General features: G+C 39.6%; 1 protein-coding gene across 7 annotated transcripts in view; it reads right to left on the bottom strand.

The window, feature by feature from the left end:
- Window positions 1-588: 588 nt before the first annotated feature.
- Window positions 589-12,101, bottom strand: part of CEP112 (centrosomal protein 112) — a 433,937-nt gene continuing 422,424 nt past the window's right edge. For 2 of the 7 annotated variants that reach the window (XM_061615581.1, XM_061615583.1), the window contains exons 26-28: window positions 7,733-7,834; window positions 2,776-2,840; window positions 591-914 (exon numbers count right to left, since the gene is read on the bottom strand). In XM_061615581.1, the coding sequence (XP_061471565.1) occupies window positions 911-914; window positions 2,776-2,840; window positions 7,733-7,834 (171 nt within the window). In that variant the 3' untranslated portion in view covers window positions 591-910. Of the gene's footprint in view, window positions 915-2,771; window positions 2,841-7,732; window positions 7,835-12,101 lie in introns of those variants that run through there. The other 5 variants (XM_061615582.1, XM_061615586.1, XM_061615588.1 and 2 more) reach the window with 4 other exon arrangements.

The raw sequence follows: 12,101 nt of genomic DNA, 5'->3' as shown, positions 1-12,101 counted from the left end.
TGTAGGGAAATACTTTTCTGATGACTGTAAATCAGTTTAAGGATTTCATTGTCAAGACTTATAATACACTTATAATCAGAGCTTGGAAAAGTTACTTTTTTGAACTACAACTCCCATCAGCCCAATCCAGTGGCCATGCTGCCTGGGGCTGATGGGAGTTGTAGTTCAAAAAAGTAACTTTTCCAAGCTCTGCTTATAATGTTTTGCTATACCAGCTTATTTAGAAGCAATAAATTCCAGACTAGGATATATTCTTGTCTCTTGTGAAATCACTCATTAATCAATCAAATAGCAAAAAACGATGATCAGAACCAATTATATAGTCTTTCTATTGTCACAAAAGTGTACCCTATTAAATACAAAATCTTAAGAGTACTTCTTAATAAGAAACATTAATGGAATCATTGCAGGTACTTTTGCAGCAAATGATATGTCACTGATAATGAAAATAAGGTGCAAACAAAAATTTACAAAAATATTTTAATATTATATAACGTGAACATGAAAGTAATGCCATATATGTTTGAACATATTTTGGATAATATAATAATGATAATTATAATAATGACGTGATTTATAGCATGTGTAAAAGTGAACAAAATTGCAGCAGAAAGTCAGTAACTAAAGTAATATGAGCAAACAAAATTAAGTTTTTCAGTAAGTATATTGACATATACAGATATCCAATATATCAAAAGTTTAAAAATCTGTAATATAATGATAAAAATAATTCAAATAAATGATAACTTAAAATACTGTTATGTATGAAAGATGCACTTTCATTAACTTAATTACATTGTCTGATTTAACAAAACAACCACTGATCTTTCAGATTAGTTCACAAGATCCAAATCTTCAAACCTGCTGAAAGAAGTCCATTAGACACTTGAAGAAATGTCAGCTCCAACAGTTACCTAAAATAAAATAAAATGCACTCTTCAGCCATAAAGTTACCTTTTAACTATTGACAACACTAAAAATATCAGACTCTTTCCTACTTCCTGGGGTCAGCGTCCCCACTAATAGGCAGTGTGTTGAAAGGCTTTACTAACCAATTTTGAACAGCACCCATGGTAATGGGTGGGATAAAAGAAGACATGTGCACAAAGGGACATTTGAGAACCCTCATCTCCATGGATCCCATTGCCCTTAAAAGCTGGTCCTGAATGTTGGGGGACCAGATGGACCTGCATTTAAGAGAGTGGGCAGAATCTTTTTGGTCCTCCTAGTGCTACTGGCCAAACAGGAGCTGTCCACTAATGGAGCAAGAAGAGAAGTATTTTCTTCCAATTTCCCTTCCCCCATCCCCCCATATGTTTGGGAGGACTGGAGGACCAGGGCCATCTGTAAAAATCAGCTCTCCTCCTCATCTATGAGTGGATAGCTCCTGCTGGATCAAAATGTATCCACCAGTTGGATACATGCCATTGTAAGGGGATGCAATGTAGATAGAAGTGAAAATTGGTACAGTCCTCATAGGTGGAAGTGCTTTACACACTGCTCTTGGGATCTCAGTCAACATGTACGATGAAAAATGCATGCCATACTCTGATGTGGATACTTTTTTGTCTGTGCACTGATATGGATATTCAGTCTGCCCTCTCAGACTTGCTATCTGCAGTGTATCGTAATTGAGCCCCTTATTTTCTGTGCATCTGGAAACAGACCTGCAGATGCAACCTAATGGATTGCAACAGTATGTTACCCAAGCCCATGGGACTCCATGCAGGCTTCTATGCCTGGAAGACATGGATTCTTTCTTGTTTTCCATGGTAGGATCTTATGAGATTGTAACAAAATCAGAATTATTTATGTGTTTAAAACTGTTCTGAAATTGTGTCCAGGTAGGAAAGTGTTAATAGAATGTTAGTAGGTGCAGATGAGGTGTGACTGACAGGTGGGAGGGTGTGTGTGAGTTTTCCATTTCAGATATACTGGGAAAACTATGTTTAATTCATCCAGGAAGTCTTCAATTGTATGCTGAGAAGGGAGGAGGGAAGAGGCAAGTGAAGACAGAGCACACAAGCCCGTGAATATTTTGGCTTAATATGCTGAGATGTGTATTTTCAAACCAAACTGGAACCTCACACATGTGAACCTCTCATTGTTGCTATCAGTGTAAGTTAAATGAGGCAGAAGTCTATGGAATAACCTGCTGAGAAGATCTGAGATATTCCTGCTTTCATATTACAGTCACATCTTACACAGGCTTTCAATTAAAATAGTATTTACATATCCTGTTGCACCGCAGAAATGTTGAGTTATCAGTGAGTATCAGTGTGAAAACCCTCAGTGACATCGCCTGGAAGATCCCTTTCACTTAATCATCCAGTGAATCACTCTTGTTTAAGGCACAGAGCGCCCTCATGTTACTGTTGCAACATTGGCGGCCGTTTATTTACAATGGTGTAAATGTCTAAGTAAGAATAAGTGGGTGAAGATCAGGTGCTTTGAAGATAACAATCTGTAATATTACAAACTGCATCACCTTTAAAGGCGGTGGCCTCTCCACATAACTGCAGCTGTGTGTTGAGCCACCATCTCATGAATGCCAAGGTGAGGCCCAGGCTTGCAATGCACCTGCAAGTTCTCATCTTCCTCTAATACTAAGCACTGAAGTTTAGGGGAAGTGGATAACTTCCCAAAGATGCTCTGTTTACTGAATAGCAAGCGGCTTTCAAACTGCCATCATACTGGAGTTCTTTTCACTACACTTTGCAACTCTCCAATGCCAGGTGTGAAGTGTTACAATCTGAGCAGGAAGTATCAGCTTACCTTCTGGTACGATATGTACTCAGTTCCTCCTGTAGGATGGATGCCCTTTTCTGCAGAAAATTTACCTAGAAAATACAGCTGTTATGACCAAGGGGCTCCTTGTATACAAAAGACCAATTAATAGATGTGGTTGAGGTTTCTCAGAGGTAGTAACACAATTATTATTTAAATTCAATTTATAGCTTATCTACATTTATTATCTATGGGTAGATTTCGCTGCCTATGATATTGTGTATGCTGATAAGGGAGGTAGCTTAAACACTAGTCATGTGAATTACATGATCTGGAAATACCTTCCTTGGCCTACATTCATACACGTAGTCTAGAATTGCACGTCAGCACTGATGTCTTTTTTAAAAAAAAAAACTTAAGCCTTAAAAGATGTTTACAAGAACTCAGTGGCTTAGGAACTAAGCATGGGCATGAGAATCCTGAGTTATACAATTTCAGTGTTAACAATGACATATTTTAGACAATATTGTAAGACTGCCTTAGAATCTCCTTTTGAAAAAAGGGGTTAGATTATCCTCATCAGAGAGGCAAAATCATAAGCATACTATAACCATGCACTGGAGCCATGCTAGGACAGGACACAAAGAATACACTGAAAGTCTCAGGATGGAGGAGGTCAACATATTTTAAACATAAGCAAAGCTTTGTTTGAGAAGTGAATGTTTCCTATTTGTTCATTGTTCATACTGCTTGGTTGGTACTTTTACCCAGCCAAGCCCCTCATTCCTCTGGAACAGGATTCCACTGCTCTTTCTGTCTGATGTTTTTGAAGCAAGAATTTCAACAATTTCAAAGACGAGGACACCTGTGCTGCGGAAGGGAGCCCTGCTTACTGAACAGTCTGTAACTGGCTACTGTATTTCACAGCACAGACAGCTGCCAACTATGCTCTTGTGCATTAACACCCAGTGACTTTTCCTCCTTTGAAATGCTGTGTGTGCTAATAAAAACCCTGCAGGTGAAATCAGATTTCATTAAAAAAAATAAAACCCAGCAACCCCAAACTCGCTACAGTGGAAACTAGGGATTTTTCAGTTGTCATCACTGGAATGTTTTATACTAGGCATACCTATTACATTAGTACACTCCTTATTAAATTGAAATAGGTTTCCTAGGTAAATTCCTAACTCATTTATTTATTTTGTAGTGAATTCCAATAGGAATTTGTTCTCACAAGCAACAGTAACTACAAAACTCCAAAGTCTTCTGGCACCCTAAAGACTCAGGCTGCAATCATAACCTCAATGACTTGGAAGTTTACTTCTAAGTGGACTTGGTTAGGATTGCACTGGAACAAAGTTACTATGGCATAAACTTTCATGGACTACAGTTCGCTTCATCAGACACATCTAATGAAGCAGACTGTAATCCATGACATCTTATGCCATAATAAGTTTGTTAGTCTTTAAGATGCCACAAGCAGGGGTGTAGGTGTCCATGGTTGTGGGGCTCATAGACACCTTACTTGTTTGGAAAAAGGGGTCCAATCAGCATGAAAAGGGAGTGTGTTAGCAACTGAGAAGAGTCCTTGTCTTTTTGCTGATTGGAACTAGTCGGAGTAAAATGAGGTGAATCAGTCACTGAGAAGACTTCGCAGTAACCAACACACTGCCTCCCCTTTCATGCTGATTGTCTCTTAGGGACATCTGTTGTAGTGGAGTGTGGACTCATGAGATGATATAGAGAGCAAGGGAGATTAGAGAAAGTGGAAAAGAGGGTGTTGCTCTGAGGGGGCATGGTGTGACTATCATGAAGGGACCCTGTACTTCTGAATTTGCCACTACATTACTGGCCACCAGCCTCTTACTGCTGCAAATGACTAACATGGCAACTCCTCTGAAAATTATAAAACTCCTGTTACCAATAGCAAGAGGGATACAATTTAATTATGAGTAATACCACCAAAGGAAATTTCTAAATGTATCATTTCTAGTATTCATATATTTTAAACAGCAACTGCAAATAAATTAATGACAAGCCTCTTTCTATTGTAGGTGCTTTCTATTGTAGTGGGGCTTCCTCCAATATTTTATGTGCCAGATATCATAGACAGCATCAAGAGACTAATTAAAACTACTGATTTCAAACCAGTATTTTACCAAATACATATATGGCAAGAGGAATTTTTTTATTGAAGGTTTCCTCTATTCATAAGGGTGGAAATCATTTCACAAATATCAATTTTAACCTTTTGAACTTGCTCTGAAAACCTCTGGCATTAAAGGAATGTAAGAGCAGCAAAGTATTTCAAGTTTCTCCAAGTGGAGCACAAACAGCTCCTAAAGGCTTCTGCTCCAAGAGGAATAAGTATATTCACTAAAAGGCAAAAAAAAAACCCTTGTAGTTTAAGAATGTACCTATAGCCAACAGATATTTCTATTAAACTTTAAAAAGCAGGGAAATTGGGCAGCTATAGTGAATGTACCAGGAAGCAGGAGACCTGACCTCCTCTCTGAGATATTGTATTACCATACAAATTTGTCAAAATGGAAACACAGTTTGGGTTGGTCTTTCACAGTCCAATCCACTTGCTGTGTAGCTTGGAAGAATTTGGTAACACGTGCCTCTGAGCATATGGTGAGTGGTGGCAACACCTGCAATCAACCCAAAAAACAGAAGTGAGCTTCATGGCTGAGCGGGGATTTGAACCCTGGTTGCCCAGGTCCCAGTCTGACACTCTAACCATTACACCACACATGCATCTTGCTTAAGTGGCAACATATAATCAGTCTAATTTTACCTCAAACTGCAGTTTCAGATTCAGCTGTTAATGCACCACTCACCATATGCTCAGAGGCATGTGTTACCAAATTCTCCAAGCATTCACTATGGTTGCCCAATTTCCCGGCTTTTTAAAGTTTGATGGAAATATCTGTTGGCTATAGGTAGGTTCTTAGACCGCAAGGTGTTTTTTTTGCCTATTAGTGAAAATCTCTGTTTTTTAATTTGGGAGGTAAGAAATTAGATCCTTTGCAAGTTTGCTGAGAATGGATGGATCATTTGCATGCTTATGGAGTTCAGTGGGATTTACTCCTGTACAACCATGCTTAGGATAGGCGAGACTGACCATGGGGGAGGGGGGGAGGGGAGGAAGTGTAGGGGTAGGGAGGAAGGAGGAGGAAAGAGAGAAGGGAGGAGATTGGGTGGGTGGGCACTGGGCAGAGTGGAAGCCCCTTTCCTTTCCAAAAGGAAAACATTCCTTTTCAGCATTTCCCCCACCTTTTTATTCTACAGCAGGCACATGCAGCCTCCCACCCAAATTTAAACCAAAGCTGTCCTTGGCCACATCCACACCACACATTTATTTCACTTTACACAATCATGGGTTTCCACCACAGAGTCCTGGGAATTGTAGTTTGTGAAGGGGGCTGAGAGTTGTTAGGAGATGCCCTATTCTCCTCACAAAGCTACAGTCCCCAGAAAAGGGGCTGACTGTTCAACCACTCTGGTCACTGGAGCTCTGAAAGGGGAATAGGAGTCTCCTAACAACTACACTTCCCAGGAAATTTGGGGGAAGCCAGGACTGTTTAAAGTGGAATAAATGTGTGGCATGGGTGTGGTCCCGATTAGCCAAGCCAAACAGCTGTTAGTCTGGCTTTTAGAACACTGACAGTTGATTCTTACTGGGCATGCCTCTGCTATTGTAGACTCCAATGTGAAATTTCTTAAATTAATTAAATATCACCCATTTTTTAAACTTTTAAACTGCAGAAGATGAAGGTCAGAGTGTAAACATGGCTGATTTTTAATGAAGTTCAACAAATTACTTGACCACTGACAGAAAAAAGTCCAACAGGGGTCCAGATTTCCCCCCTCTTGTTTTACACTTAGAACTCTACATTCCCTTCGAGTATTTTGGGTATTACCATGAAAACGTAGATGGTTGTTAAGGAAGCGTCTCAGTTCAGGACTGTAAGTTTTGCAAAGGTTTTGGTTTGAAATGCGCTTATGGGAAGCAGCAGAATGGAATGGGGGATACTTTCAATTTAACATTGTGTAATGTGAAAAATCCATGCTGGCTATACAATCATAGTATTGGAATGCTTCTTGTATACTCAGCAATGGATAGAAAATTGCAGGTAAGTTGAACTGTATTCAGTGACCTTGTGCCTTTGATATTGTACAATCCCTACACTCTGCTGGCACTTGCATAGGTATACAGAGGTGACCAAGGTGGTGTAGTGGTTAGAGCAAGGTGTGGCTAAACTGTCATCTCCAGATGTTATTGGATTCCAATTCCCATTAGCTCCGCATAGCATGACCAATGGTCAAATATTATGGGGAGTTGCATTCTACATCTGTAGGGCCACAGGTTCTCAACCATGGGTTAGAGTGTCAGACCAGGGTTCAAATCTCTGCTTAGCCATGAAGCTCACTGAGTGAATTTGGGCCACTCACAGCATCTCAGTCTAATTTTAACCTATCTCACAGAGTTTTTGTGAGGATGAAGGGGAATAGGAGAATCATGAGAATGAGCTTCTTGGAGGACAAGCACAATATAAATGTAATAATAAATAGGTAAAATTAATCAGAGAGTGTTAGCACCCTTTCTCTGTGCCACTAACAGCTTACAACAGAAAACCATACTTTTTTTTCTTTCTCAAATGGGAATTTGTGATAAAAAGCCTACCAGCATTTTAAACATTAACCTACATGTTCAATCAATACATTATTAAAGAACAGTTGGGCTGATTGGGTTTTTTGCCCCAGAAAGGATAATTCTACTTCTTCATATACTGCATATACAACGATAACGATTCAGTCATAGTACCAGCCATTCTGAGTGAAAAGCAGACTGGAAAAGAAACAGAAACTAGGACTATGCACAGCTAATGGTCAAACTTTGATATTAACACCAGCATGCCATTAATTCTTTGAACAATCATATCTCAAGACAGGCTGTGTACAATTCTAGGCTTACAAATGGGAACATTTCAGAGTTTACCTGAGATTTTAGTGAATGAATTGTGTCTTCAAGTTCCTGTCTCAAAGATGCTGGCATCAGGCCTTTAAGTTTGGTTTCATATTCTTGCTGTATAGAAGTCAGCTGTAACCAAAGAAAGGGAATATTTACATAGCTAAGAGGAGGTGATCTAATATGCTTGGAGCTATCACAATCTACCTTTTCCAGTTTGCATTCTATATTCAGGAAATCTGTATGCAGAGGAACACAGACATACAAGAAAACAATTACGTTACATTTCATAAAACTCTCATCATAAATCAAGGTTATCCCCTCTACACTTTTGATTACTTGAATTGTTATTACAAGTTCTTTAGAATCAAAAACTTCTTGTTTTCAAAATATTAAATAATGGCTGCAGAACTGTATGAGTTGCAGATACAAGCTCTTTATGTACACCGTGCCTCTTCTCTGAATCACCTCTCTCATCTCTCCTCAAAACTAAGACATCCAAGCTGAATAAATTATTGCAAAAATAGGCTCACTCAACCCATGTACAGTCACTTTCTGCTCCTCCTCATTCATCACAGTTCATTCAGCACTGATGCTGTTCTTTTTTTACAGGTTTAGCTACATGCTGTTTTTTTCCCCATCCTTCTCATAGCAAAGATGAGCAGCAGCTTTTTATTGAAAATGATTCCCTTTGAAACCTATAGAAGAGTTACAAGAATGGTTTTATTGTGCATGTTGTTTTGCTCCTTTGCTTAGATATTTTGGGACTGCTTTCTAATGCTATTAAGTGTCCTTCAGTAGAGTAATAAAGCTAAAAAAAGCTACACTAGCTAATGACTTAACTGTACCCAACATAGTATTTTAAAGACATTTCCCCAGGGAGACAAAATAAATAATCCCTACAAGACACTCCTTGATGCTTCTTCATGACTCATTTCCTAATTGTATTAATGGCAGCTGAGCCAAAAGGTTTGTCCTACTGTCCCCACCTCCTCCCCATCATCCTCGGAAAGTATAAGCCTTCTCTTGAAGGTTTTGGTTTTTAAAAAACATCAAATGGAGCTTTTTTTTAATTACATGAATAGAGGCTTCTTTCAGTACCTCAAAACCTAAGATTCAATATTCCATGAGAATACAAGCTTATTCGGGAAAACTTTCTGGGCATTTTCAAGAGCCTGTGACATCTTTTGACAGAGGTGAGGGTGAATACCATGGAACTACAAAGCAATTAAAATATGACTCTTATTGTGACAACTTTACAGAAGAAGCAACAGGACTATATTTTGCCTGAGAAGGATTTCTCCTTTCCTAACTCTGTGCTGTAACTCACCTACAGAATAGACTTCCTAGAGAAGGGAAAATAAAAGGTTTGGCTTGTAGACTACAGTCCTCAGGCCTGACATTTATGGTCTGACAGGAATGATGGAGGTCAGCTTTGTAGCAACCAGTTCTTCATCAATCACAGATATCCAGAGCAAAACTTTGAAATAAAATATGTACACATTCAAATTGATTACGATCTGACAGAGGTGCTTTTCTGCCTGTTCTACCAATTGTAATGTGCAGTGCTAGATGTTATATGATTTTAATTCTATTTTTATTTATTATTTTATTTATATTGTATTACAGTTTTAAGCTTGAGTCATAGGGCAGATTCAGCATCCATTCTGCTTCTGTATTTGAAACTGAGGGCAACAGGTGCTGATAACCCAGCCTGTTCTACGATAAAATCCTCTTGAAAAGTCCACAAAGCATGTCAGGTCAGATGTTATCTGTCCCTAACTCATGGCAATCATCTAAATAAAACTTATCTAAGTGGCTTCTTGACATAGGTCCATTAGCTCCCCCACTATAATTAACATTATAATTAAAATTTTGACATTTAAATACCTTTATATTGCCCTCAAGTTTGAAAAACTAGTAGCATGAGCATATGGAACAGAAATGGGAGGAATATACTGGGAATATATAGCCGCCTTGGGTTTCTATCGTGAAAAGAAAGGCGGGGTATAAATGTAATAAATAAATAAATAAAATTTGCGTGTGTAGGTGGAATTGGTTGCAAAAGGCAAGTCGTCTGTTTAAGAGGTGGGAAAGGGCTGAAAAGGCTTGTACTCACAGCATTCTACAGATAGGATCTGGTATCAGTCCTTAAAACCTGTCACTTTCTCCTCCTTTACCCTTTCCCTCCCAGACATAATCACTGTTTTGTCTTTTTCTCCACAAACCTCATCATGCAATTGATCCCATGCATATTTACTCAAAACTAAGTCTCCTCAAGATCAATGATAGATGTGCATAGAACTGCAGCCTTAGAATCGCACCTTTACTCAAAAAGAAGTCTGTGTTCATATGGTGCCTACTTGCAAGAAAGGATCATGGTTTGCAACTTGGAAATTTTTATTAGTTTACTCCTCCTTAGCTTGTGTCTCTCAACGATACCATTCATGTGTCCAGGCTGTTGAGGAAAGGAGACTTGTGCTTCAAAGGGGGGCATTAAAGGGGGCTACAAAATGGGCTGGGAGGGGGAAAAGAAGCATGGAGGGTATAAGAGGGGAAGGACAGCAATTGCGATAGAAATTTGAGAGCACTGTGGTCAAGCTCTCACTTCTGTGACTGTGTTCTCAGACAAACCCATGCACGCACACACAAACTGCAAAAGAGAAAAGGTGTAGGACAAGCCACCAGAGTAGATGCTGCATCTCTTCCCTTCACCCGCCCAATGGAGACTGGAGGTGCCTCTTGACAAGCAGCATCCATGGGACGGAATTCCCCCTTGCATTGGTTCGGGAAGAGGGAAAGGGGAATCTCTACAAGCAGCCCACTGGGGCTTCTCTCCCCACTCCCTGTGAATGCTTGTTTAATCAGGGATAAAACCCAGATTAAACATACAATCAGAAAGGGGATGGGGGAAGGAGAGGCTGTTCTTCTTCTTCTCCAATACCATCTTGTGATCCCTTGTTTAATATGCATGCACTGGGAAGGGGCAGAGAAGGAGTGGCTTCCATTAATCTCTTTCTCTCTCCCACCTCCACCTCATGCGATTGCTTGTTTAATCAGGGGTTACATCCCTGCAATCGGGAGGGGAAAAGAGTGGCCAGTGTGGAAAGGGCTTGCAAAAGAGCATCAGCCTTCCTGCTCACGCCCCACCCCACATTTCGAACCACGAGATTGAAGAGGTCCACGGACCACAGTTTGGGAACCTCTGTTCTAGAGTTTTTAGATTTTTTTTAGCAGCCAATATAAATTAGTTGTTTTTGTTACTACTCTTTCAGAAATTTCTCAGATAGTAAATCTGGACAATAACAAAAAAGAAAATTGAAGTTAGGATATACAACTTAATGATGTTATTCTGCCCAAAAGGTAAATGTTAGGCCAGACCATGTTTTTATAAAGATCCACATTGTAACTGCAAAGATATATGCCAAGATACCTTATTTAATCTTTTGGCCAGCAGAATTTATGAAAAAGGTCCCTGGAGCAATTGGTGGGGCTTTTTTTTTTTGTGGGGGAGGATAATGTTTAACCCTAACACTTCAGCTTTTTGAATATTGATTTTATAACCAGATATTCCTTCAAACTGTGTAATAAGTTGTCTACCAATTCTTGACTTCATTGATATCTGAAGAGGGAAAAGACAGAGGTCTTGTCAGCAATATTATTTGCAATAACAATAGAACCATTTCTGTTATCAATTAAACCCTGGACCCAGAGGTTTATGTCAACTGCTAGCTGACCACAAATACACCTTTTTTGGACAAGGTGGTCCAGAGCATGATGGCAGTTCAGCTGCTAATGGTCTTTGATTAAACTAATTATCTTGACTCATTCTAGTCTGGGCTCAAGTCTGGTTTGGGGAGAGAATTGGCTTTGGTTGCCCTGATGGAACAGGTGCAGGAAAGTGTGACACTGTTGATTCTCCTTGATCTTTCAGCACTTTTTGATACTTGGTATTCTCCTAGGCCATTTCTGAGAGCTAGGGGCACCATTTAATGGTGGTTTCACTCTTACTTAAGGGGTCAGTTCCAGAGAATTAGGTGACAGTCTCTGCAGGATGTCACAGGGCACAATTTTGTCTCCACTCCTATTTAATATCTAGATGAAGCTACTTGGGACAGTCAGTTCAGTATAAGATTTGGGGCAAGGTGTCACCAATATGTTGATAACATCTGAATCAGGAGAGGTCATGCATGTCCTAAACTGGCACCTGAATGCAGTTATGGACTGGAGAGTTAGTAAACTGCAAATGAATCCGGTCAAGGCAAAAGCCATATGGATGGGTGGTTCCCAGGTTGTCGTCATCGTCTTCTTCTACTACTACTACTACTACTACCACTACCACTACCAAAATTTAATTAAAGTTATATTCCATGCTTCCTCCCAGAAGGAGCCCAGCGCG

The sequence above is a fragment of the Rhineura floridana genome, chromosome 3 (assembly GCF_030035675.1).
Source record: "Rhineura floridana isolate rRhiFlo1 chromosome 3, rRhiFlo1.hap2, whole genome shotgun sequence".
Classification (NCBI taxonomy): Eukaryota; Metazoa; Chordata; class Lepidosauria; order Squamata; family Rhineuridae; genus Rhineura; species Rhineura floridana.
The sequence above is the reverse complement of the archived record's forward strand: the minus strand, read 5'-3'. Positions and strand labels throughout refer to the sequence as shown.